The sequence below is a fragment of the Glossina fuscipes genome, unplaced genomic scaffold (genome assembly GCF_014805625.2).
Source record: "Glossina fuscipes isolate IAEA_lab_2018 unplaced genomic scaffold, Yale_Gfus_2 2, whole genome shotgun sequence".
NCBI lineage: Eukaryota > Metazoa > Arthropoda > Insecta > Diptera > Glossinidae > Glossina > Glossina fuscipes.
The window spans coordinates 17923551-17949735 of NW_023998416.1; the positions used below are offsets into that span (position 1 = coordinate 17923551).

General features: G+C 36.0%; 4 protein-coding genes across 10 annotated transcripts in view; all 4 read left to right on the top strand.

The window, feature by feature from the left end:
• The window catches only part of LOC119634247, a 39789-nt gene extending 26210 nt beyond the window's left edge, over positions 1-13579 (top strand). For 3 of the 7 annotated variants that reach the window (XM_038028307.1, XM_038028310.1, XM_038028308.1), the window contains exons 2-12: positions 520-649; positions 2961-3266; positions 3847-3948; positions 6690-6797; positions 6974-7072; positions 7167-9446; positions 9508-9606; positions 9719-9802; positions 10008-10076; positions 11750-12326; positions 13478-13579. In XM_038028307.1, coding sequence (XP_037884235.1) covers positions 538-649; positions 2961-3266; positions 3847-3948; positions 6690-6797; positions 6974-7072; positions 7167-9446; positions 9508-9606; positions 9719-9802; positions 10008-10076; positions 11750-12326; positions 13478-13493 — 3852 coding nt within the window. In that variant the 5' untranslated portion in view covers positions 520-537 and the 3' untranslated portion in view covers positions 13494-13579. Of the gene's footprint in view, positions 1-517; positions 650-2960; positions 3267-3846; positions 3949-6689; positions 6798-6973; positions 7073-7166; positions 9447-9507; positions 9607-9718; positions 9803-10007; positions 10077-11749; positions 12327-13477 lie in introns of all 7 variants that reach the window. The other 4 variants (XM_038028306.1, XM_038028311.1, XM_038028312.1 and 1 more) reach the window with 4 other exon arrangements.
• Positions 13580-16596: 3017 nt separating this feature from the next.
• Positions 16597-18131, top strand: LOC119633544 (zinc carboxypeptidase). The gene is made up of 2 exons (XM_038027149.1): positions 16597-17527; positions 17589-18131. The coding sequence occupies exons 1-2, from the start codon at positions 16717-16719 to the stop codon at positions 17798-17800; spliced, it is 1023 nt and encodes a 340-aa protein (XP_037883077.1). The 5' UTR covers positions 16597-16716; the 3' UTR covers positions 17801-18131.
• A 4453-nt stretch (positions 18132-22584) lies between these two features.
• LOC119632995 (outer dense fiber protein 3-B-like) lies at positions 22585-23531 on the top strand. The gene is made up of 3 exons (XM_038026173.1): positions 22585-23005; positions 23076-23332; positions 23406-23531. The coding sequence occupies exons 1-3, from the start codon at positions 22585-22587 to the stop codon at positions 23529-23531; spliced, it is 804 nt and encodes a 267-aa protein (XP_037882101.1).
• A 1608-nt stretch (positions 23532-25139) lies between these two features.
• Positions 25140-25867, top strand: LOC119632997. The gene is made up of 4 exons (XM_038026183.1): positions 25140-25205; positions 25282-25575; positions 25646-25753; positions 25823-25867. Exons 1-4 carry the CDS (start codon positions 25140-25142, stop codon positions 25865-25867), a joined length of 513 nt encoding a protein of 170 aa, XP_037882111.1.
• Positions 25868-26185: the final 318 nt, after the last annotated feature.

Sequence of the window (26185 nt, forward strand, 5' to 3'; positions counted from 1 at the left end):
ACCTTTCTTGACAGTCAAAGAGGTCCTTTTTTTGTTCTTGTGGGTGAAAGGAGAGCTCAAGGGTTTTTTAAGAACATATAATATTGAAAATTGCTATCATTCATTTGGATTTATTTGCTAAATTGAAAGAAGCCCTCTCTGGCGTGGGCTAAGTGAATGTTTCGCTCCTTTAGCACACTTAGTAGTTTTATTAAAATGTCTCTATTGCATTTTTAATGTCCTTCTAAATAGCCCTTCTAATGAAATCATGTCTGGATTTTTTATTATTTGTTCGAGCAACGGTTCCCCTTTAATAACAATACTAGATCGTCGCGTAGATGAGATCAAAAGACTAGTTAGGGAATTCATATCCTCCCTACAAGCCTACGCTTTAATTAAAATTTAATTTTCTTCGTAAAACTTCTTCTGTATTATTTGGAAAATTAGTAAAACTTATTCGCACTCCAGACAATTTTCTAAGCTTTTAAGTTTATTTAAACGGAAAATTGGAATTTATGATATTTATTTATGTATTTAGAGACATAAAAGGATTGAATTATGGTGGCCGGTTTTGAACAGCGACCTTGGACTCCAACTGTAAGACGTGGCCAAATTGCAGCTGAAACCCAAACACCGGGACCAGCATCAGTAGCGTTGCCTGGTTTATTAGGTAAGTAAGTCAAAAGGAATTTCTTAGTTGAATCGCCTAAAGCAAAGTTAACAAATTAACAAAGTAAGTTAAGCACTTCAGCAAATGTAAACAAAGTAAGACCCGATATATTCCCATATATCAGGTTTATCAAAAAGTCTATAATAGTCTTAGTTGGTTTACTAAAGTATATAGCCATCCATTTTCCGATTCCGAAAGTGAACTTATATAAAACACGCTTCTGCTTAGGATTTGGAGCATAGAAATTCGTAAAACTTATTACGAAAACAATGAACATAAGGTTACGTTTCGTTCACGTTTGGGTCACATTTGGGTAATTAGGGATTATTATCGCTTTGGTGTACAGAAAACACTTCTGTGGACTTTTACGTGTACAAAAATAACTTTTGATTCTTATTTGTGGACTGAAAATATCATTTTCGACATGAAAATTGCATTGCAGGTCCTGTTAATTGAAACCGTTAGAGAAGCATGGTAACTGATTTTATGTAGCAAAAACTGTGTGATTTCGCCTTGGATAATAGGTGGTCTTCAACAAAATGGTACAATAGACTACACTTCTCGTGGCACAGTTATTACGACAAAAGTTCAGTAACCAACTAATCTCCACAAATTGCCTATGTGAGCTTGCCAAAAATATCATGTGATATAAAAATCCCTTTGGATTCTTTATGTTGGTGTTGTGTTGGATCACTGGTTGACTTTAATAAACTACGAACTCTCAACGATTTATTCATTAGAGCGGATATAGGATTGAATCTTTACAAAAGTTCCAGAGGCGACCATTTGCATGAAATCATTTTTAAATAAAAATGGCGTAAGTCAATATAGAAAGTAACGAAAACATTGTCTTTTATCGTTCAGTTCTTATTATAAATTAATACCTCAAGAAAACCTATTTGATGACTATATGTTTAAGTTTAATGCTAAACTTATCTCACCTTAAACTCAAAAAAACTTATTTGATGACTATATATTTGACTTTAATGCTAACGGCACCGAGCAATGAAATTGTGCAGAGCTTTAGGCTAAGAAACAGCTACGATGTATCAAAAATCACGCTAGCTTGACTTCCCAGAATACCTGAACTGGTTCACATTTCGCAAAATCTGTTAAAAAAATTAACTGATCAGAACTGCCCTTGAACTCAATGAAGATAGTGAGTCATACAGCGAAGATACAATGGCATCTATTTTCCTACCAGCGATATTAAGCCCAATATTAGTTAGCAAATTTTTAAGTAGTAATGTATTACCTTTGTTGAAAGCATAATTTAAAATAAAAGGAAATCCGTTTTGACTGTTGATATGATATAGCCGCCATATGTTATTTCCCGCATTGCCCTGCAAACATTGAAAAGATACACTAAGTGATGGATGATGCGCATGCTTAGGTAAACTAAAACGTAAACAACAACAACAGTTAACAAATATTGCTGGGAATTTTGCTAAACAAAGATCGAGGATTCTAACATTAAAATTTCGAATTTGATTACATTGAAGAAGGTTCAAGTGCGACATTTCGTTGGAAAACATGCCAGCTCTATCATTGAAATTTTGCAATTGGTGGAGCAGCAGCCGAACGGAAGCTGTCACGAAATAACGGAAACATCAAATATCAACCACACGACATCGAATCATTTGAATAGGACAGGAAAAGAGCTCTAAACAGCGGAAAAAATCGCGGAGACCTTGCAATATAACCTAATATATACGCATACATGTAAATATTTTCTTCCAACAATCATTACTAAGCCAGTCTTTCGAGATCACTTGTAATAGAAGGTGGGCCTATATATTGTATACATCCGTATAAAGATAGGCCACCCTTGTATCACAAGGCATATAAGGTATATCATTATTTTTTTTTAGACTTATTTCCAAGCGCATCTTAGGCACTTTTTGCGCATCTGCTATCGATCACAGCGGTCACGCCAAAGGCTCTAACATATTTTAATGAAGCATTTTTTTATTATTAAAAAGAAATAAATATTTTTTACTTTATTATATTTATCTCTATCTAATTTACTTATTTCATTTTTCCTAAACTCGATTTTGAACAAAATGTTGGAACATCTAGGTATTTCGTTTTCTCTGTTAGTATCCATTAAAGTTATAATGCTTCACCTAACGTACATAGCGGTTGCTCGAACCAATTAAACAAATCTTATCTCGAAATTATTGAAATCGTCTAAGGTATAGGGCATATAAATACTTTATCACCTAAAACGAATGTGGCGCTTTGTCTATTCTTTCCGTGTCTGCTTTGTACATATATATAACCAATGAAATTTGATTAATTTTATTTTAAGGGTCCAAAGTAACCGACTCCCGCAAATTGGCCGCTCCTTCTTTCACTTTCGGGCAAAAACATCGCTTTGCAACTGAGACATTGGGCGAAGGTCCAGCCAAATACAATATTACCGGGTTAGGTAATAAAGGTAAAGATACACCGCCAGCGTCCAGTTTACAAAGTCGTCCCAAAGCAATGTCGAAATTTTCAACACCAGCACCAGGTGAATACAACGTGGAGAGAGCCACCAAGACCATCAATCAAACGGCGCCAAAATATACATTCGGTCAGAAATTGGCTACGGAGAAATTAGATTCAACACCAGGTAAATGAAAGTATTGTGCATATTGATTAAATATAAGTTAATGGTTCTGGTTAATGTTATTGTTGTTTGAGTGGGTTAGTGTGTTTCAATTCAAATTTCTTATAAGTATATACATATGTATATATATATATATATATGTATATATCTATGTGCTGCTTTGGAGTATTTCAACGCTTGTGTCTAGCAACTCATTGCATTATTTTGAAAATCTTAAAATCGTCTCAAATTGTTTCATTATTTTTTACAGTGTAAATATATCATAAACCGATATTTGTATAAAAATCCAAAAAAAATATTTTCGACATTTCATTCAAGAGAAACGCAGTTTTTAAAATTCAATAAGGTAACCTATATGTGGCTTTCAATATTTTATTGCCTTTTATTGAGATGGTTTGCATTGCTAATGAGCTTAGTCCTTTTTGTTTTGTTATTGCTATAAAAAGCTTCTTTTCTTTTAGCATTAATTATCAAAATTTATCGAAAATTTTAATTAATATTAATTGATTTTGTATTTTTCTTCTAAAATAAAAAAAAAAAAAAAAAATTTTTTTTGGCGAAAATTTCTCCGCTCTACATCTAGGTCCAAATCATTATCGAGTTGTACCGCTCGATTTAATAAAACCGCGAGCTCCTCAATACACATTTCGCATTAAATTTAATGTTATTCTAATCAGTACACCAGGTAATAAAAAATGCAATTTTCGTTCTTTCCCTTTTTTTTTTTTTAGTTTTTGTTAAAAATTTGTACAAAATAATTGGCTTAAACACCTCCCGTTGTACACAATTCCATGTTCATGAAAGGCACGTCAATATTTTACATTATACATTAGCGTCCTTAAGTAATTGAACGATATAAACTGTATCGAATATTTGTTTATTGTATAATACATTGTAGATTAAATTTTTTTTTAAGTTTTTAAAAAAAATTTTTTAAATGTGACCATCGACGAGAAGTCATTTGGTCGACAGAAACCATTTTAACGATGACGTTACATTTCTTGCATATCAGAAATTCGAGTTTTTATATCCTAAACTAGTAATGGTACAAAAGTGTGTTAAGTTAGCGCGGAGGTAGATAACATCCAGAAGGACTTGAGAGGGATGCTGCTTTTATTATGTCGATCGATTTAGAATCATTTTATTCTTTGCTTGTTTGCTCTCCTGTTCGTCTGTTTTTTTGTATTCAACCTACAGGTCGTAATTTTTGAAATATTCTTGGCAAACTTGGTACACTGATTTGCTTTTGCCTAGGCAAATGTTTCAGATCGGGATGCTCTTACGCGCATCTTCCATGTATAGCATTTTATTTTGGAAAATCGTTATGTGAAGGAATGCCGTTGTAGGGTATTGAATGGTGGACCGTATCACACCACTTTTTTCTTCTTTATACTTTATGTATTGACGCGATAATGGTTCGGATCAAGGTTATAGTCCCAAATTGATATGGGATCATGAACTAATAATATATGCCAAGGGCTCAATGTTTTTTCAAATTTCGCTATCTGAGCATTCAAGCAGCAGTGGATAGCCAAGCAAACCAAGAAGGATAAAAATAAATGAAGTTGAACTCTACGCTAATCAGCATACTTTAGGAATTGCCAACCGCCGTCCCTCTAAAGGATCCAAAAATTCTATTTTTTTTTGCTTTACTAAGGAGTGCCTTCAAAACGATTTTCGTAGAAACAATGTCAAATCAGAACAGAATTCGTTTCAAGTGGAAGTTTTTAAACGTAAATAATTCATTCGCCTCCATTATCATGCTTTCTAATTATAATGCGACAAAGAAGAAGAATATCCTTTTAGGAGAATACTTTTGTTATTCTATACTATGAAAACGTGTAGTAAATTTGAATGTGGCAAACTTCTTCAAACAAACAGAGAAATGCTAGCAATTTCGATGAGCGTGGTAAAAGGCTTCTCCAAGATCAGTTCAGAGAGGAAACAAATGCTTTAAAAGGTTACTCGAAAAAATGTAGTTAGATTAAGGTAGAATATACAGTAAAATGATGTCTTCTCCGTTTATTAAAAAATATATTTACCATCTTTGTTCTAAGAACATCGCAGTTCATTCAGTACCTCACATAATTAATAAAATCAACGAATTTTTTTTTTTGAAAATTTTATTATCTTTAGCCTGCGAAATTTTTCAATGTCGAATGAAACCGTCTTTTACGTTTCATCCTACAAAACTTCATTATTGTAGTCACGCTAATCTAATTATATGAAGCGACATTAGTTCCATTAGTTAACAATGAATATTATTCTACTTATTAAGTGCTTGCATGTATTTTGATCGTTTCTTCACTTGAAAAAAGCACTCATTGAGAAAAATTGGTACAACATATATTAATTAAAATATTTTCAATCATTTTCTGAAACTTTTCCCCGTGCTTCTAACAATATTGCAATAAAATGTTGAAAGTACTATACTGATTTGGCAACGGTCCAATCATCGATCCACTTCTTCAGCATTTCGAAAGAGCGTGCCAGTCAGGCCTTGCTTCATCGATCTGAACAAGCGCTAATCAGAAGATGCTATGTCTGGTCAGTATGCTGGGTGCCGCAGAACTTCCTATTCAAGCCGGGTCTGTGTATCCTTGACCGAACTTAAACATTGTTTATATTGATAATTGGCATTATTTTATCATCATCACCAATAGATGTCGCAGATCAAAATACATGCAAGCACCTATTAACAAAATAATTTGTGATAATTAAAATTAACGTAACGCAGCAGAAGGTCAATAATCGTAGTTAATGCGAGTGTCGGAAAAGTATTAAAACCTAGCATATAAAGTCTATACATATAGTTTTGAGTAGATAAGTATCAAATAAAGTTCCACGACATCATTCAACACCCTATGACATCAGTATGCCGCGTTTGGAAATCGTTCGATATCCTACAACGCCGTTCGATATACCAGGACATCGGGCCATGTAGATCGTGGAAATTCAATTTTGTTAAGAGACAGTGGAAATCGGTTTACGCCTTCATGGTGGTCGCGGGAAGGTGATTAAAAATTGACATATCGAAAGCGATTTTTGAAATCGAAAATTTAATGAAAACGTTATATAAATTATCAACATCCGCTTACCTTTTTGTGTTGTCCGGATTAATTTGAAAAAATATGAAAAGATTTCTCTTTTTTAATGCTTTTAACACGGAAAGTTGTGCTCTTTTTTTTTTTATTTTACCCATTGCACACATTTTTAGTTTTATTGAAAAATGATACAATGATACATATCTCACGTTCCTAATATAATGTAAAGCACTTTAGTTTGCCTCAGCATATTATGTATCTCTCACGAACATCACTCTCCCTTCACTTTTGAAATTCTTAATAGAAGCATTAATATGGTTTAAATCTCTTAAAATATGTTTGATTTGAACGATTCCACCAACACATTGTTACACTAACGAAGCGCCCAATACATATTATCCTGAACGGGTATCGTTAGTGAAAACGAACTCACCATGCTACACATTTGGTAGGCGTAAACAAATTAACTGCGATAACAAACCACCAGCAGGTAAACATTCTTTGCTCTGCAGTTTATTTTTGCAATGTTCAAATTTTGTTTTCTTGTATGTAGTTTTTTCTTTAGCTAAATAAATAATTCCTTTCTTTTCACATTATTGCATATATATATAATTTAATTTTGTTTAATTGTTGCTCACAATTTCCAAATTTTATATCTTCATTTAGCACCTGGTTGCTATAGCCCTGAAAAAACCAATACACACTCTACACACGCTTATTCCATAGCCGGCAAAAGTACGCATGATGTTGTTGATTGCACGCCAGGTAAGTTTTAAGGATTTGCCGTAAAATTTGAAATGTCTTTACGATTTTTAGAAAAGTTTTTAAGTGGCTGAATAAAATATTAAAAATTTTCCAGCTCCTTGTGCTTATGAGCCGGAAAAATGTAAATTGGACAAAACGCCCGCCTTCACAATCAGTGGTCGTCATGTGGTTCAAACAACCAACAATACTCCTGCTCCCGGTACGTACGCTCCTGAAAATTGCCGTTTAGATCATGTTCCTGCTTTCAGCATTAAAGGCAGACATCCAGTAAAAAAAATAAACGAAAGTCCTGCCCCTTGTGCCTATTCCCCGGAAAAAGTGAAACTTGATCACACACCGGCCTACACGATAGTGGGACGTCACGATGTACAGAAGATTAATGAAACACCGGCACCAGGCTCTTATGCTCCCGAAAAATGTAAGATAGGAAAAGCGCCAGCTTTCAGTATAGCAGGAAGGCCTGAGGTACGTAGAACATCCAACACACCGGCACCCTGTGACTACGCTCCTGAGAAGGTGCGCCTTTATCATACGCCCGCATTCACTATCGCCGGCAAACAAGAGACCAAAATGAAAAGTGTTACTCCTGCTCCTGGTGCATATGCCCCAGAAAAATGCAAGTTAAATCAGACGCCTGCGTACTCTATTTCCGGTCGCCACGATTCGAAATTGATTAGTGATACTCCCGCTCCAGGCGCTTATTGCCCAGAGAAAGTGCGTTTGGATCATACACCAGCCTACACAATGGCCGGCAAACATCAACCGAAGTATCACATAGACTCTCCAGCACCCGGTGATTATGCCCCCGAAAAAGTTCGCCTTGATCATACACCAGCTTACACCATGTCGGGACGTCATAATGTGGAAAAATGTAGTGATACTCCTGCACCGGGAGCATATGCACCCGAGAAGGTTCGGCTAGATCACGTTCCTTCCTACTCAATATCGGGACGACATAGCCATCAAAAGCTAGATGAGAGTCCCGGACCGGGAGCATATTATGCTGAAAAGGTATGTTTAGATCGTACGCCGGCCTATTCAATGGGTGGCCGTCATGATCTTGAAAAATTTAGTGATACTCCCGCTCCCGGAGCTTATTCTCCCGAAAAATGTCGTTTAGACCATACGCCTGCGTATGCAATAACTGGAAAACATGATCTGAAAATACGGAACGAAACTCCTGCTCCAAGTGCTTATGCTCCTGAGAAATGTAAACTGGACGGAGCGCCAGCATTTTCATTTGGGGGCCGACATAATTTACAGAAAGCTAATGATACTCCGGCACCAGGCGATTATTATCCAGAGAAAGTCCGCCTAGATAGCACCCCAGCTTACACAATGGCCGGTAAGCATGATTCTAAAAAAGTCAATGATACACCGGCGCCGGGCGATTACGCTCCAGAGAAATGTAAACTCAATTTGACACCCGCGTTTACCATGAAAGGTAGACACGATATTGAAAAACCTAGCGATACACCTGCTCCAGGTGCCTATAGTCCGGAAAAAGTTCGTTTAGATCATACGCCTGCATATACTATGGCTGGCAAACACAGTTTAAAAATTCCGAATGATACGCCAGCTCCTGGAGATTATGCTCCCGAGAAATGTAAATTAAATGGTTCTCCTGCGTACACTATTAAGAGCAGACACGATCTTCAAAAGCTCAGTGAGACACCTGCACCTGATGCCTATTATCCAGAAAAAGTCCGCTTAGATCACATTCCAGCTTATACAATGGCCGGGCGTCATAATCTTCAAAAAGTTTCTGATACTCCAGCTCCGGGCGATTATTGCCCAGAGAAAATACGTTTAGACCACACCCCGGCCTACACCATAGCTGGTAAACATAATCCCAAATATGAGATCACCACTCCAGCACCCGGCGATTATGCCCCAGAGAAATGCAAACTTGATGGAGCCCCTGCATTCTCTATTAAAGGTAGGCACAATTTTGAAAAACCAAACGATACACCTGCTCCGGGAACTTATTGCCCGGAGAAAGTACGTTTGGATCATACTCCAGCGTATACTCTAGCTGGAAAACATAATCCAAAATACGAAATCAATACGCCAGCGCCAGGAGATTATGCTCCCGAAAAAGTGCGTTTAGATCATTCACCTGCCTACACAATTGTCGGACGGAAGAAGGACAAAGTTATCAGTGACACTCCCGCACCAGGCTCCTATAGTCCAGAGAAAGTGAAGTTAGATCATAGTCCAGCCTATACCATCACAGGACGCATATTGAAAGAATATGTGGAAAATACTCCTGCGCCTGGAGATTACAAACCGGAGAATTGTGATTTAAAAACTCATACGCCTGGCTTTACATTTGGTATGAAATTGAAGAAGGAAACGATCAGTGATACACCAGGTATGTAAAGGCTATTAGGATAAAAATATATCATGCAAATATTTCAACCATTAAACTTTAGCACCCACTGCTTATGAACCTGAAAAGCACCCTCTCGACCATAAACCTGCTTACACTTTTGGCACCAAAAGCATTGTAAAAGTGATAAGTGAAGCACCAGGTAGGCTATAGTATAAGGTGGAGTAACGTAAGCTGCATGTCTTTTTTTTCGCTTTGCATGTTCATTTGCTTGATATGTCCCCTACGTAAATGTTTACTTTATGTATATTTAGCTCCTGGTTATTATCATCCCGAAAACTATAAACCCGATCATACTCCTGCCTATACATTTGGTCTTAAAACTCCAATCATGCCAAGTAAGTTCCTAGAGAGCGTATATACCTAACACAGTATTTACCTTACATTTATGTGTACTTCTCATCGATTTCTTTTCGTTTTTCTTCTCTGTTTATTGTTTTGTGCGCTTTTTCCTTTTATCCATATTGTTCTGTAAATATCTATGCATATGAATGCTTTAATCTATGTTTATGTGAATGCCTGGGTACATACAAATATATTTAGTCATGCCAGTTGGACCTTATGTAGAAGATCGAATCTTGCAAAGACGCGAAAAGCGTTTAGCAAGTCCTGGTAAGTAATGCTCTTTTGATTTTTTATTGATGTTACATGTGGTAATTTCTTCGTATCCCGACTTTGCCCATTGAAAAGCATCGTTATTTTTAATTTTATAAACACAGATGCAATTTAAAATCACTGATACATAGTAGTGCTTTAATTAAATAGTTTTCTGTTTACTAAAACTACACCTTTCATAATCAGGAAAAATAACAACAACATATATAGCGATTGTCTGTTAAGTTTCCGACCTAAGAAAATACAAAACACGGCCAAAATTCAGCTCTATTCGTCAACGTTCTTCATCTTTTAACAATGATACAATCACTACTTCTCTGACATTTAGGCATCTTCGTCATACGACTCGCCACGACTACCAGAATGCACTTCAGTTTCTGCAATGTCCTCGTCATTTGATCGAAATCTTTTTCGCCCTAACATCCTAACATCCCAACATTTGTCAGCAAGGAACAGTAGCTGGGTACTTGACCTAGAGAACATATGGGGCGTGGCAGCAAATCATGTAATTTTGTCGATGTAGCCGTCGGCATGTGACTCGGCATTATTGGTCCAATGTGAGCCAATACAGCAATCAACGTAAGGTCAGCTTCTTCCTGCCTAGACCTTGATTCGGTACGCGACAAACAAGTTCTTTGGACATATTCATAGCTGCTGTTATATCGCTAATCTTAAGCTAGGCGATGTCCCGAACGTTTATGGCCAACCAACGAGATACGACTATATACCAAAATTTCATTGTAGTAAATGAAGTGCAACGCCTCCGTAGATAGCATTCAGCTTGTCTTTAATTTGTGCAGGCTTATGGTCGTTCAGAAAGGAACACTTAATAATAACACTTGAACTTACTCAAACCATCGCCACAACCATCCAAAACCACCGCGCATCAAAAATTTGATGAGCACTTCTCAGCTCATGTAGAAATATATTCATTAATTTTTGTGGACAAAATTGTCATATTTACCTTCAAGCAGGAAACTTTTCGGGTATAAATAAATACTTTTCATGTCTTTCGGTAGATAGACTTCAAAAGAGCAAGTTCCTTTGCCGATTTCAAGGCGTTTTATGCCAATTTACTGCGACCACATATCGGAGACAATTCTTTGAGAAAAGTATTATAATCCCAATCGTGAAAAAGTTAAGTTTTCCAAAATAATTCCAATAATTCATAAATTGATGTTACATCTTCTTCTTCATCCTTGCACTTATATATCTTATCGGCATGATATTTTCACGATTCGAATTTTGCCACAAAAAGATTTAAGTGCTAAGCACACAATAAATGAGTCTGCGCCGTGCATCATGCAATCAAAATTTCAAACTAAAGTTGTAGTAGTTGAACAGATAGCTTGCATCCCATTGTTGGAGTAAAGATCACATAAAAAAGATGTCTCGCATGATGTACGATATGAATGCATCTATTCTTTTCAGCGCTTGGGTCATTCATTGAACTTTTACATTCTAACGTAAAGGAACGTTAAAAGTGAAAGAAATATTCCGACGTAACCTCAATAAAAACAAAAACGAATGAGGAAGCTTTGTCTATACATAAATGTTAAAAAACAATTTTTTTATTTTTCTCTCGCTACACTCTTATCACGGATCTATTGTTTTTTCCTTTTCTTTTGCAATTATAATCACTATTACCTCACCCTCTTACCACTGCGTAGTGCGTACGAATTTGGTTATACTTGAGAATGCAAGTACGCAGCAACAACAATTAATACAGCAACAATTGCAAACGCAGCAATTAGAACAAAAAGAAAGCACCACCACAAAAACAACCACAATTACTGAAACTCATTCGGCAAATCTTGCGCATAATGAAAATGTAGTGAAATCGTCAAATAAACCAATTAATCTAAACGAAAATGTTAGTAGCTTGAGCACCTCAGTAGATGGTAGAAAATCTCGTTCACCGAAGCCTAGCAAACGCACGATTATTAGCACTAGAGGCAGCGATGCTCAGATTTCCCAGCAAATGCAACAAATTAATGGCATAGACGGTGAGACCGGTAATATAATTACGACAACGATTCAGGCTGCAACCAACGGCTACAAGGATGATGGTACTGTTAAGGTCCAAGCTAAAGGTAGTGCCAATCGTCAAGAAACGAAAGCAGATAGTTCTTCGAAAAAAACTCACGTAACTGCGGACGGCGCCGCTGTGACTACGGTGAAATCTTCGAAAAGTTCAAAGGTTAAATACGCTGTAGAAGCCAGTACAGTACGAGAAGAAATAATCAGGTAACTTTTAGAATGGCAAACAAATTATTGCTAATAGCTAACACACTATCCCATTCATAACAATCATCTTATTAATCAAGAAATAGATTAAGAATGTGTTCGGCTAGAACCGAATCTCTACCGTCCATCACCTGTGTGTTACTTTCACTTTTTATACAAATGACTCATAAGAATAACTAAAATAAAGTTTGTTTCCTGCATATTAAGTTTCTTCTGCTCAATGAGCAGAAAGCTTTGACATGGCAATAGGTCAATAAACTGCTGTCGTCTGCTTTAAGTCGTCATGATAGAAAATGTTGGAATAAATTTTAAATCGATGGACAATATGTAGATGGACATATTTGGAGAAGTTTTGCTTGCCTAATTTTGAATATTGAACCAAGGACTCAGGCGATGCTTCTACTCTTTCCAATCGTGAAGATTACCCGCGTACAGAAAGATAAACCCAAAAATTACATACATTAATTAAAGCTTCTATGTACGCAGTTTTAGTACGCATTTATGCTTTATATCAGCGATCATGTAAGTCGGTGAACATCAGAAGAAATGAGGGAAGAAAAAGAGCTAGGAGTATGGCCCCAATCGGTAATGTGCTGTGCCCTTCACTATAGGCTAGGGCCAAAGTACACTCTACCAAGCTGAGATTTGAACGCGCTGACTTGGTAGTCGTGATTCTTACCTACTTGGGGCTACACCTTATAGCCACGAGTTTGGTCCACTTGAAGAGTATTTGTTTCATTCCCTGCAGAACTGTCTTAATGGTCCGAAGCTGACTTGGGCTGAAGAGGGCTGCGAAAATACTTTAGTTCAGTTTTCCCTCCAGAAAGTCTAAAAAGATAGGATAATAGTTTTACCAGAAAAACTCAAGCACGATATCAAACAGATCTGATCAATTGATCAAAATATAAGAAAAATATGTTCGAAGTTTGTTGAGAAATGACACGACTTTTTTCTTTGATATGGTAGTGTTGCCTGCCTTATATTCTGCTCATTGTAAACACTTGCTCGAAACTGATTTTTGAGAACTCAGTTGTAATTATTAGAACTTCTTTCTAGACTTTCTTTAATAAAAAAAATTATACATTTTGGTGTTGGGTGGAATTTATTTGAAAATATTTTTTAGTTAGTAACGTTTTAATTTATTACTTTAGCTCCGAATGTCTATAAAATTCCTACAGTTTTGGGTATCAGCAAAGAGGGTACAATACGGTCTGCTCCTGCCTACACTATGGCCGGTCGACAGAAGCCGCCACCCTTGCCTAATCAATTAATGCCCGGTCCTGGTTATTATGATGCCGAATACACAGCCATTAAGCGTAGATCACCTATGTACTCAATGGGTGGTAAACATAAAATGCCTTCCGATGACATTATGAAACCGGGTCCAGGAGCTCATTGTCCAGAAAAAGTTTGTTTAATAATTGCTTTAAATTCCTTGGAAATAATTTTTATTACGTTCGCACATTTCAGGTCAATCTTTCAAACGTACCTGCTTATAGTTTTGGCATAAAACACTCTCCCTACTTGGGCTATTTACGTGATCATCGTGATTTTGGCTTTTCAGGCATTTGCTAAAATACTCCGTTAGAAAACAGTTAAAAATTTATTCATCCCTTTTGTTTGATGCCCGTTCACATTTACTTTCTGAATCACTTATGTTTTTTCAATTTTTTACAAAATTTTCTTCTATTTTTTGTACTAACAACATTTTCGTATCTAATAAAGTGTTTCACTAATTGAATTAGAGTTTTTCTTTAATAAAATTTTTGCTTTTATTTTGTTTTAATAAAATTAAAATTATGTATAAAAACTTATTATCTAAAATATGTTAATAAAATCTTTTAATAAAACAAAAATAAAAATAACTCAAATCAAACGACTTTATTTTTTATGGAAAAATATCAAATTAATAGAAACAAAAATGTTTGCTACAGCCTTCGAACAATGAACCTGTGCCGGTGCTCTATTGAAGTGTTGAGGTTTGTGTTTTCAGTATTTATTTTCGATTGGCCTTTATTTTCGATTAACTTCTGTTGACATACTGCATGCATTTGTTGTTATTTTCTGTAGTTTATCACACAAACATTTTCTCATGTAACAATCAGGCATCACGACTGCCAAAAACGAAAATAGCGCTAATACTGGTTATGTTAAACGAATTTCTTTAAAGCACGTGTTAAGCAACCTCCCATAAGCGTGTTATTTTTTTTTTTAATAATAAAATATACACATATACGTATATATTCATCGTGGCCGTTAAAGAAAGCTGAATTATCAAGTTTACGCAAAGTGAACCTTGTCAAGAAAATCCTGGAAAAAGAGAAAACAAAAAACGTTTGAAATCGTGTTTCTATACATTGGTCGAAACCATAATAAAGTCCATATAGTCACACCGCTCTAGTATTTAATGATGGATACAATAGAGAACAAAAGGAATGTAAATTATTGTATTTATTGATTTGTTTATTTATTTACATATGCCGTTTAAGTTCAGCGAAACTACACAACTCTTATTGCAAAGATTAATCTACTCGCAATTAAAGCAAAAGAGATCTTAAAACTATGAAATTCGTATGCACATATTAGAGGATAAGCAAAAAGAAAATTATATACTCGCGTCGCTCAACCATACACTCAACAAGCCACATGCATCAATTTAGAGTCCACATCGCAAACATTATTTGCTTTGTACGTTGGCGAAGCGCAGCTCAATAATCAGATGTTAAATTTTAGGTTGAGTATGACGTCGGCAATACACGGGTATTAAAAAGAGCAGTTTTAATGGAACTGGATTCGACATTGAAATTAGGTTATAAACATTATTTAGGTTTTTACGGACAACCCTAGGAGAGTTGAAAAGCTCATTATTGAACGTGCATTGGCTAAGTTATATCCAAAGAATATGACTTGTCACGCTGAAAAGAGCACTATCAACTTTCCCATGAAGTGAATGTCTAAAACCATCCTACGTTACTCGAGTGACTGCGAAGATATGAGTAGACTTAAGTTTCCTACCGCAAAAAGCAGAATATGCTTCTTTAAAGATGCAATGCATTCTAGTTTAGGTCGTACTAAGCCGCTTTTTCGTCACGAATGGGTTGATGAACTCCCTCGACCAGCGTTTAATAACGACCAGCTCCGGTATAGATTTATTCACAGAATGTTCAATAGAGACAAGTAGATTGAATCGCAGTTTATGATTAAATAGAAGACATAAGTCAAGAAATGAATCCACATTCTTCAACCTAAGAATATCAACTAGTTTCGTTTTAAAAATGGCATCGTCTTGTTTTGATTTAATATCACGAAATTAAATAAATATCAAATTATCAAATTATTTAAATGAGTTTGGAGGAAACACAACTGAAGCTCCGAAGTAAAAAAGAAAGGTTTGACGTCAGCAGCGAACGTTAGCTGGCTGAAGGAAGATCATTATTATATAGAATGAAAAGAATAGGTCCTAAATGACTGCCTTGTGGAACGAAGCGTCTCGAGAATCTCGGCGGGAAGGGAAACCTGAACTATGTAATTTTTGTTATAATAACTTGCGATTTGTACTTTGTAATGGAAAGGTAACTGCACGTTAAATCTTGCTCAATAAAAATTTCGAAGGAAATTTGCTTAAGATTTTTGTACGCCGTCTTAAAAATCTTAAAACTCCGTTTATGGATCGCTTACTAACTGTAAAAGCAGAAAAAGAAAAGCTTTTAGGATTTCTTCATTAAACGATGCCTGGGTTCATTCAAAAATTTCTAATAATTTATTCGCTCTATTGCCCAGGTTCCGACAAGACTGTGCATTCAGTGCAACCTCCAGCCCAATTTTCTTACCATTCGTTAGACTTAACAAAGTACTTAATAATTTCGTACGATGGCATATAGTTGTCACCACTGTTGGCAAGCAGATTTTGAAAGCTACGAAGTGAAAATGAAAACTGAAGCAATGTTGTGACACCGTCGACAAAAGAATCTAACAGAGCAGAGAACAGGAGAGAGTGAAGTAGTTAGTAATGTACTTTTTGGTAAACGTTATCACGGTACTCTTTATGTTCGATCTAATATTTAATTGCAAAGTCACAATATTAATTTATGGCGTTTATGCGAATTAATGATTGTACATATATGAGGGCTTCATTATATATGACCAATATCAAATATGACAGCTGCTATTCATTAGACTCTTTCATAATTGTCTCAGACTAATCAACATTTTCTTATCAATTTCTGAAATAATGAATACTAAGAATAAAAAGACAAATTACTAGAAAGAAGAATTAATTTCTTTATCACAAATCTATAAAAAGGTACTGCAGTGATTTTTTTTGTATTACGTTATTGTAGTACGAACGGGTCAGCTCTATACTTTAATTTGCTCTGTAATTTAAAGCAAAATGTTCATTGTTCGGTTATTCTTATTTAAAAGTTTAGTTGCTCTCATCCTCGTTAACGGTACTGTTGTTGGCTTAGAATGGACTGAATACCATAATTTAGATGAAATCTACGAATGGTTAAGTGACATGGAAGCAAAATTTTCCCCTTTGGTAACTGTCTACACGATTGGTTACAGTTACGAAAATCGTCCAATTAAAGCCATCAAAGTATCCAGCCGACCTGGTAATCAGGCCATTTTTATAGAAAGCAATATTCACGCCATCGAATGGATTTCATCAGCTGCTAGCACATGCTTTCTTAATAATTTGTTACATTCCAACGATAAAAATTTGGAAGATTTATTATTGCGTTATGATTGGTTTTTAGTACCGGTTATGAATCCTGATGGTTTTGCTTACTCCCATGAAATTAATCGCTGGTGGCGCAAAAATCGTAAGCCGACTGGTTTCTCAAACGAGACTGGACCTTGTTACGGCACCGATTTGAATCGTAATTTCAATTACGAATGGAAGAAAAGTGGTTTCCCATTAGATGATCCTTGCGATCATTGGTATCATGGATCCGCACCCGACAGCGAACCTGAAATATTGGCCTTACAGAACTTCATAAATCAATTCGAAGACAGCTACATACGTTTATATTTGGCCATACATGCCTATGGCAATTTTGTTCTTTTACCTTATGGTCATACCATTGAAATATTTCCGCCAAACTACGATCAAATGATGCGCATAGCTCAAGGTTTTGCTGATGCGGCTGTAATAAAATATAATACTACTTTTAAATGTGGAGCTTCGGGACTATTAAATCGTATATTACTTTATCAAACATTAGAGTTCTTAAAAATTTAACATTTGCGTATATTTTTCAGATTCGGGCTATGTATCTGGTGACGCCAAAGACTGGATTTACGGAGTGAAAAATGTACCATTTGCAGCCACCATAGAATTACGCGACAATGGCGGATATGGCTTTCTTTTGCCAGCTGATCAAATTGCCGAAGTTTGTACTGAATTAACCGACGGCATGGTTGGTCTAATTAAAGCTGCAGAGATGGAAAGTTTGCTCACACCAAACATTTAATATAAAGATAAAGAACAATGAAAATAAAATATTAATATTAATAGTTATACGAAATAGTGTTAAGCCTAGTAGTAGAGATAATTCCAAATGTCAGTATGGGTGAATTGCTGTACATTACTCGTAACTTCTTCAGTTAAGCTATTTTGTAAAAGAATGTCAAAGCAGTATTATAAAATTTCCTGCTTACTCTTGAGGAAATAAACTAATTTTCACTGAAAGCATTTCTTGATAAGTATCGAAAAGCCTTTGCAAGTTTTGTCTGTTGCTACCAACAACTTTTATCTATTCTTAGTGTGGCAACATGTTTAACCCATCAACGGTAGATTTTTTAATATGTTGAAATAGTCGAGAAGCCTGGCCATTCCTTATAGTTTCTGAATGAACTGAAGTCTTCGCATGCTATATTTTCCTAGATCATCCGAAATAAGTGGCAATGACAATAAACGTAACGGCAAGAATACAGCGAATGCGTGGAACTGAAATGCGTGCTATTTGAGCATTACAAACATTTCGCGTTCCCACCTCACATGTAATCATTGTCCCTTATGTCGGTTGCCGTTATTTGTTTACTTCCGAAATTTCAGAAACCTGTATTGGTCCCATTCGGATGATCCCACCCACAATATTGCACGCATTCGCAGCGGTAGTCCCAACGAATTTAAAAGCGAAGCTTATGATTCCTAATCAGTATCCGGACTTCTCCGTTCGAGCTGCTCGCTGGCAAGTTAATTCTAGTCAATTAGTTATCAAAGCATTTTTAAGTCTTCGCCAAACAATTACGTTAATTAGTCGGCCCGTTTATCTGTCGTATCTTTTAGATTCCTTTATCTAGAATTCTGACACATTGGATGTATTCGCCTCAATTTTTCTCCTTTCTCTTCATTTACGGGTATTAGTTTCTTCGCCTTTTTTAGAATATACACTCTTTTCTATATACCAATATCCTACTAAGTCTTACTAAGTTTGCTTTTCTCTTTAAATCGGAACCCTTCATTTCTTTCCTATACATTCATTTATTTTTGTACTCTTTATTACTAAAACAAGTAAGAACATTGTATTATTGTTATTATTATAATTTTAGACTAATGCAATAAATTCTTAGATTAAAAAAAAAAGATCTTGAGCACTAGCAACACAGGCTATCTATCGGCTTTAGTTTATATAAATGTACATTAAATATTGAGTCTAGTAGTTTTAATAAAGTAATATATTGAATTGATATTCTGTTCCTGAGCTGATTTTAGAATGTCCAAAGGGTTAATTGTTCCAAATGCAATACTTCTAGCCAAGGAAAAGTCAAGGCAGTCGCAGAGAATGTGCTTTATAGTGAGAGTTTGTCCACAACTGCAGATTGGGAAGGAGACTTCTTCAAGATCCATTGGTGGGTTGCAATTGTATGACCAAGGCGAATTTTCGAAAATGTTTGGATCTTGGTTTTCTCAACATTTGTTGGGTATAAAGGTGGAGGAGTTAATTAAGGGTTAATGGAAGAGTAGTGTTGATGATGGTATTGTAAATTTCCTTCTGCGATTTTCTCTTTAAGTGTTCTTCCAATGTATCTTTGAAGATCCAACTTTTCCATGACATCATCCATAATTAGAGGAGCAGAAGCAGTATACTTTGCCGCTCGATCAGCCTGCTCATTTCCCAATAAACCGATATGACTAGGTATTCATAACATTTTAATTTTTCCGCCGGGTGTTGTGATTACATACCTTAATTTGTTGACGGTGCTCCATCTCGAAGTCGAAGGATTCCGAATAGCTTCTAATACAGATAAGCTGTCGATAACAATGACGGTTTTGAGTTTTTTTTATGGGGTTCGCAGCGTGAAGAATAGCTTTGGTTTCGGTTGTGTAAGTTGAAGTACTTTCGTGAAATATTGAAAAGAACCTGTCCTGAAGCATCTACCACGGCACAAGCAGGTGCCAGATCAGAAGATTTTGAACCGTCTGTGTATAAAAGATTCCAACCGGTACTCTCCAGTACTTGGGTTTTTCAGCTATTAGATCGCTAAAGACGTAATTTGGAGTATCTTCTTTCTTGTGCATAGACAGCGAAATGTCAAAAGAGCAGTCTTTTGAACGCTTGGTGATAGACCGGTGTAAGGATGTTGATAGGCAAAACAAAACATGTAAGTTTTTTTGCAACGTAATTGGGAGAAAAAGCGCATTATATCCAAAAAAAGAAAACAACACCAGAAATATCTGGGAAAGTGAAACAGCGCAATTTGGGTAAAAGGAACAACGTTAACTCTCACTGCGGAGTTTATTTCACTCAAAATACATCACTGCACACTCCGACTGCATTCCATTTCATAATTTGACTGTTTATCATCTCTAAGTCTACAAAACTCAATCGGCGAAATAAGGTTTGGCCAAAAGGCCGCACTATCTGTCACGTGAGTGGGGACATTAAAATCTCTAGGGCCAGAGCTTATGCCCAAAAGAGAAGTGAGTATTGTTTGTTTGTCCAATCGAGAAACAATTCTTTGCTCATAATCGAACTCTGCCGAAATTTGTATTGTGATTACCCTAACTTAGAGATTTTTTTCGCCTCAAAAAAAAAAATTAATTTTATCACCTCCGACGCACCTGCGGCAAATTCTTTTGTCACCAATGCTTCACCTAACAATGTTTATAACGTTTATGTTCCATCCGAATTCTGTGAAATTTGTGGAATTGCTTTCATCCTCTCGGATTTCACTGAACTTGAAATTTGCTCAACTGACCCAAAAGCCTACTTAAATTCGGACCCTTACCTGCCTTCTGCAAAGTTTTGGAACTCATGCGCTTCCATAAATTAGTCTCCTCCTGTGGCGCAAGCCATGAATGCACCTCGAATTGTCAAATCGCAAACTAAAAAATGCATTAATTATAAAGATAGACTTTCATCTAATTCGAAAACTTGTCCTTCCTATAAAAAAACTGCAAAATCCAAAAAAGATGTAGTAGATCGTTTGAAGCCTCAAATATACACCTTCTCTCGAAATTTTTATGCTCACCCAAATAATAACTTTTCATTCTCTCTAGAAAGTTTCCTCAAGTTGCCTCCCCCGACTTTTCAGTCAACAGTCAAACGACCAAATACTGAGACTGCTGTCTGAGGCCCAATTATGAAAATGGTAAATCCTGAATTCACCATCTCCCCTCCCAATATAAAATTTTCAAATTCTGGGAGTGTGACACTCAACAGAGGCAATCATCCTTCCGATCACGAAATGGTTACTGATTTAATCAATTCTTCTAATATATTTTAAGCCTCTGAACGTATTCAAAATCTACGCAAGCCGTCCTCTAAAACAAATTTCATTATTAACTCTGCCACACGTTTATCTCGCGACCTTCACAAGAGTGTTCTTAACTAACGAACCCTTCGGGTCCTTCTGAAACTTTTCTCAAGTCGCAAGATTCATTTTCTCTTAAAAATTATAATGTGATAAGATAATCATAATGAATAAATAATGCTCGCAAAAATCAGCAACAACTCATCGCAACTATAAAGGTGCGATATATAGATCAGTTTTATTACGGCAGCCAAGGAGCTAAATGATATAAGCCCGGTAGTTATACATTAAGTCGAATACGCGGATAGGGGGTAACAACCTTTCCGTTATCACTATCTCTGAACGACTGACAGCACAGGAAAGATTAAGGGTTGGCACTTTTATTTTACTTGGTGTATCCCACAGGTTATTGGGCTTACTGTATGGACAGAAAATTTTGATCTACAGAAAGTGGAGACCGTGTGTAAAAGTCAGCAAGTAAAAATCAAGGGTAATATATAGAACATGGAAAAGTAAAAGGACGTTTACGACGAGAGTGAGGGATGTCTGAGTATTTGAGATTTCGAGTGACCTGCCGTATCGCTGTATTAGTCTTCGTTGTTAAGAGTTATTTAACAGCCTCTCAGTAAACAAATTTTCTAAATAGAAATAAAAGCAAGTAAATACGACATAGTAGGACAGAATTCACCTTTAAATACAATATATCACTGCGGTAAATGCATCTATTCATAAGACATCCTCTCGTAATAAGGCCTTATGTTGAAAGAGGGAGAAAAAGAAGGCCAAAGTTGTTTTAAATATATTCTGGAGATGGACTCCTAGAGCGTCCTGAGTTGCAGCGTGACCGGGGAGAAGTGTTACATTAGAGGGATTGGGAGAGGAAATATACGCTAATATTCATATTTTCAGGCCAGATCAAAACGCTACGCTTGTATTCATCGTAAGGTTTCGTCGCTTTGCGCATGATGTTATGAGCTCGTAGAACCTAGCAACAACCGCATTGACCGGGTCACGTCTTCATTATGTCCTACTCTAACGAGAAATTAATAGGGTCTTTCAAAGTCTAAAAGCTCGTTACGTAAGAAGTGAATTGCCACAAGGCACCAGATTATTTCCTTCGGACAAATACGGTTTTAGAATCTGTCGCGATAAGTATTGACTTCACACAGTGTAAACTTTGTTCATTTTACTACTCCCCGGTAATTCAAATTTGTAGTCTGAAAGTGTACATTCGTAGAGTTGTCTATTATCTCTTTTCAAAGAGGAGAAAATATATTTTGACAAAATATAATAAAATCATATTCAAAATTTCTTTTTGCATTTTTTAACATAAGTAAAGAAGAATTGGAAAACTTTGCGCGGCATGGTTAGTATAATACAAATTGTGTTTTAGGGAATTTCTTGGTAATTTGCTCGTGTCCTTATTTCACAAAAGGTGCGTAAGAAGCAGCCATCATCTGATCTTCTTCCAGAAAATGCATGCCAAGATAAAAACAGAATGATTGCCGTAGGCGCTTACGTGCGCCAGTGTATATGGAAACCTACCGTACGAAGGGGACGAGCAATATGTGAATTCGGTAGGCCGTCGTACAAGCCTTTGCCACCCATCGTTGGTGCAAAAGTGTTTGATTCCACGAAGAGAACAGCCCCGGCTTACTCATTTGGTCGCAAGACAGGTTCGCGACGTACTGGTTTTGATGACGGGCCGGCAAAATTTGACGTGTCCGGAATGTCTAATCGCGGCTTCTACAAAAAAGTAGGTATTGCTATGAAAAGTCGTCGAGTCGAGTTGAAGCCATTTCCTAATCCTGGCGTTGGGAACTATGTAGTGGACAGAGGTTTTGCTGTGACTACAAAAACCATACCGCGATATTCATTCGGCAAGAAGCCGCAGCAACTGAAACCTTTCATGACACCCGGTAGCCCAATCCCCATTCAAAATATCTAAAACACAAAAAATCTTCAATCTTTTTTTTATCATAAAAACAGCTCCTAACGTTTACAATCTGCCGCCTGTGGTGGGCACAGCGAAGGAGGGCAATAAAAAGGCCGCGCCAGCTTTCACTATGTTAGGTAGAGAGAAGCCACGCAAGCTAACATGTTTCATTTATCCGGGACCCGGAGATTATGAAGATAAATCTGTTTGTAAACGAAAGTGTCCGCCTAAGTACACAATGCGCCCACAAACTAAAGTACTTGATGACAGCATAAACAAACCCAGTCCAAATGCTCATTATGCTGAGCTGGTAAAGATAATTCCGCTGCTAAATCTAAAAATATTTCTCTTGAATTATGTTTTTTTATTTGCACCATTTTCAGTACCATAAACATAAGTCAGTCCCTGCCCCCTCTTTCTCTATTCATCATTCACCGTGTCTTGGTATACGTAAAGCTTATCCAATGCCTGACAGGAAAAATCTAATCAAATGCAATGTGTTGGAGTAAAAGCAAAAGCTATTTTGCCTAAAAGCATCGAAGATTGTCGGCATCTATTGTTGAGTAGTTTGGATATCTTTGCGTAGAAATTCTAGTCTTACTTTACTTTTGTGCTATGTTTCAATGTTTTTCTACACAAAACATACTCAAAAAGAATTATATTTGAAATATATGAAACTATTGTAGATCTGTATATGCGAAAAATTGTTCCTTTAATCGCGAATATCTTGTTTTAGATGAAGTCGCAAATCAAACAACAAATCCATATTTCCAAGGCGCAAAAGAACTTAAAGAGGTCCTACACCTCGCAAATTCGTTTAGAGTAATATATTTAGGATTACGAGAATATCTGAAAATTAGTTTAGAAAAAATGTTTTGAATAAAATATTACAAGTCGTAGAAATGCAATGCTGGAACAAAGTATATTTGCCACTTTTTAGTTCATAAAAAGAAAAGTACATTTATTATATAAATTTGAGGACCTCTTAAGGCTTTTTAAAATTCGCTTTGATAATGATTTTCAAAAGATCTTTCGATTTCCTTAAGGAACCCTAAGACATTTTGCGGTTTTAAGTTTCTAGAAATACAAAGGCTCGGAAGTATTAACAAGTTTTATCCTCAAGCAAATTGTCCCGTTACTCATATCAGTGCCATATCTAGCCTAATGTAACCGTCCCTGGTCAAAACTATTGGGAGATCGTTACATTCATGTAGCATCCAGCACGTTTGCTCTGAGGCAATTCAAATTATTCCAATCTAGTGAAAGTGCTTTTATGTCACGAGTATTGCCCACGAACTTGTTTTACTCTTTTTTGCATCCTCCTGTTTCAATCAGCTGACCAACGTTGTTACAAGTTTTTTTGCTTCCCATGCAACCAGAGAGCTCTATTAGTGGTTCCAACCTATGAAAACTCAGAAATAGATGCAAGCACTGAAAATAATAATAGTATTAGGGACTAGTGGAAGACCACTAGCGCAGCATAATGGAAATTAGAAAACGCAAATGTAAGATAAAAGAACCGCTCTGTTCTGGACTGTGCTGTTTATCTATTTCTTAAGTCTTGTGCCCCTGAATTACGTTGAGCTTATGGCATATGCTCTCCTTACGCATATTGTGCATAAAACCTATAAGGTGGAATAAAACCTTTTGATACTCACAGCGAAAAAAAGGGCTTGTTTTTATCTATAAGTGGGCGGTTAGTGAGGCTAAGATCACTTCGATTTTTCATTTGATGCTAAGCATTGATCTGCTCGCACAGCAAAGGGTTCGAAGCCCGAACGACATATTTATTTTTAACGGAAATTGTCTTTCCTGCACTTTCAACAATTTTAGTGTATTTTCTTATCGTAATAATAATTGACAACACGACAATTAAGCTTCGTTGGATTGAGGATATTGTTAATTATTGTATAAAAACTATGCTATGTCGTGTTATAAAGTTACTACATAAAATTAACCGCTTTCATGCAATCACACCATTTGCTGTTCGTTAAATTTGATTGAATATTCGTTGAAACTGAAATTTAGTTAACAATTTAACTTATCAACACTTTATACGATTTGACGGAAAAAGACAAAATTTTTTTTCTAATAATCGAAAATCGAAATAAAGAAAAATGATGTTAAAAGCTTTCATATTTGCTCTCTTAGCTTTGACCTTATTAAAAACCATTTTAGCCTGCGTAAGTTTATCATTGCTTGCAAAACTTTAAAGCCATGCGAACAACATTGCATTCTTTTAATTCTTCATTTTTTAAGAACGGTTACAAAGTGAAACTATTGAAAGCTGAGAACTGTGCTGGTGACGATGCTGTAATAAAAATTGGAGAAAATTTTAACATAAAATTGAATAAAAAGTGCGAATTAATTCCGAAGGGATGTGTAGCGTACAAGGCTTTCAATAGCGCCTTAGCTCGGTACAAAGTTAAAAAAGATGGTGTTTTGGTTAAAGATGACATGACTGATTTATGCTCTAAGGTTCTAGAAGCCACCGCGGAATATAAAGAAATGCTAAGCGTTTACGGAGCACCTAACAAATGTCCAGTAGAGGAGGTTCGTATTTTGGAAAAGTTAAAATAAAAAAAATAAATAAATAATTATGCAATATTTGCTTGTGTTTAAGGAAACTATTTGTAACGAGGACAAAAAACTTAATTTGTCCAAATATAAGAGTCTTTTAAATATCGCTCGGGGTCGTATAAGCATCAATTCCACTGTAGAGCATGATACGGTAGGACTTAACATCTAATATTTTTAACTGCAGGATATTGATAATTTTTTTTTTAAATTTATTTTTAAGGGAAAATCATGTTTACATTTGGATATGGAATTTACTAAAAAATAAATAAACTATTATAACAATAAACTTTTCTCCTGTGTTATCAGATACGTTCTTAATAAAGTAACGAACAAATGAACTTCACAAAGCAACACAAAAACAAGTTTACGTCATCGAATTTTCTTTTTGAAGGAAAACCTGGTTATTATTTTTTTATTAGGCGCAGTTTGGTACAGAATAGTAGGAATCCCTCTTCAAAGCATTTTATTGGATAGTAACTCTAAATCTGAATTCAGGAGGCGAGGCAAGGAGCCGTCGCATATTTCTTTAACAGCATTCTGGTGTTGGTTTAGTGAATACACCCAACTAATCAGTGAACTGTTA

Excerpts from the sequence above, each read along its gene's own strand:
- LOC119633544 (XM_038027149.1), top strand. The coding sequence starts at position 16,717 with ATGTTCATTGTTCGGTTATTCTTATTTAAAAGTTTAGTTGCTCTCATC. Across the intron at positions 17,528-17,588 it reads AGCTTCGGGACTATTAAATC|ATTCGGGCTATGTATCTGGT; the intron begins GTATATTACTTT and ends TATATTTTTCAG.
- LOC119632997 (XM_038026183.1), top strand. The coding sequence starts at position 25,140 with ATGATGTTAAAAGCTTTCATATTTGCTCTCTTAGCTTTGACCTTATTA. Across the intron at positions 25,206-25,281 it reads TAAAAACCATTTTAGCCTGC|AACGGTTACAAAGTGAAACT; the intron begins GTAAGTTTATCA and ends TCATTTTTTAAG. Across the intron at positions 25,576-25,645 it reads ACAAATGTCCAGTAGAGGAG|GAAACTATTTGTAACGAGGA; the intron begins GTTCGTATTTTG and ends CTTGTGTTTAAG.
- LOC119632995 (XM_038026173.1), top strand. The coding sequence starts at position 22,585 with ATGATTGCCGTAGGCGCTTACGTGCGCCAGTGTATATGGAAACCTACC. Across the intron at positions 23,006-23,075 it reads GAAACCTTTCATGACACCCG|CTCCTAACGTTTACAATCTG; the intron begins GTAGCCCAATCC and ends TCATAAAAACAG. Across the intron at positions 23,333-23,405 it reads ATGCTCATTATGCTGAGCTG|TACCATAAACATAAGTCAGT; the intron begins GTAAAGATAATT and ends CACCATTTTCAG.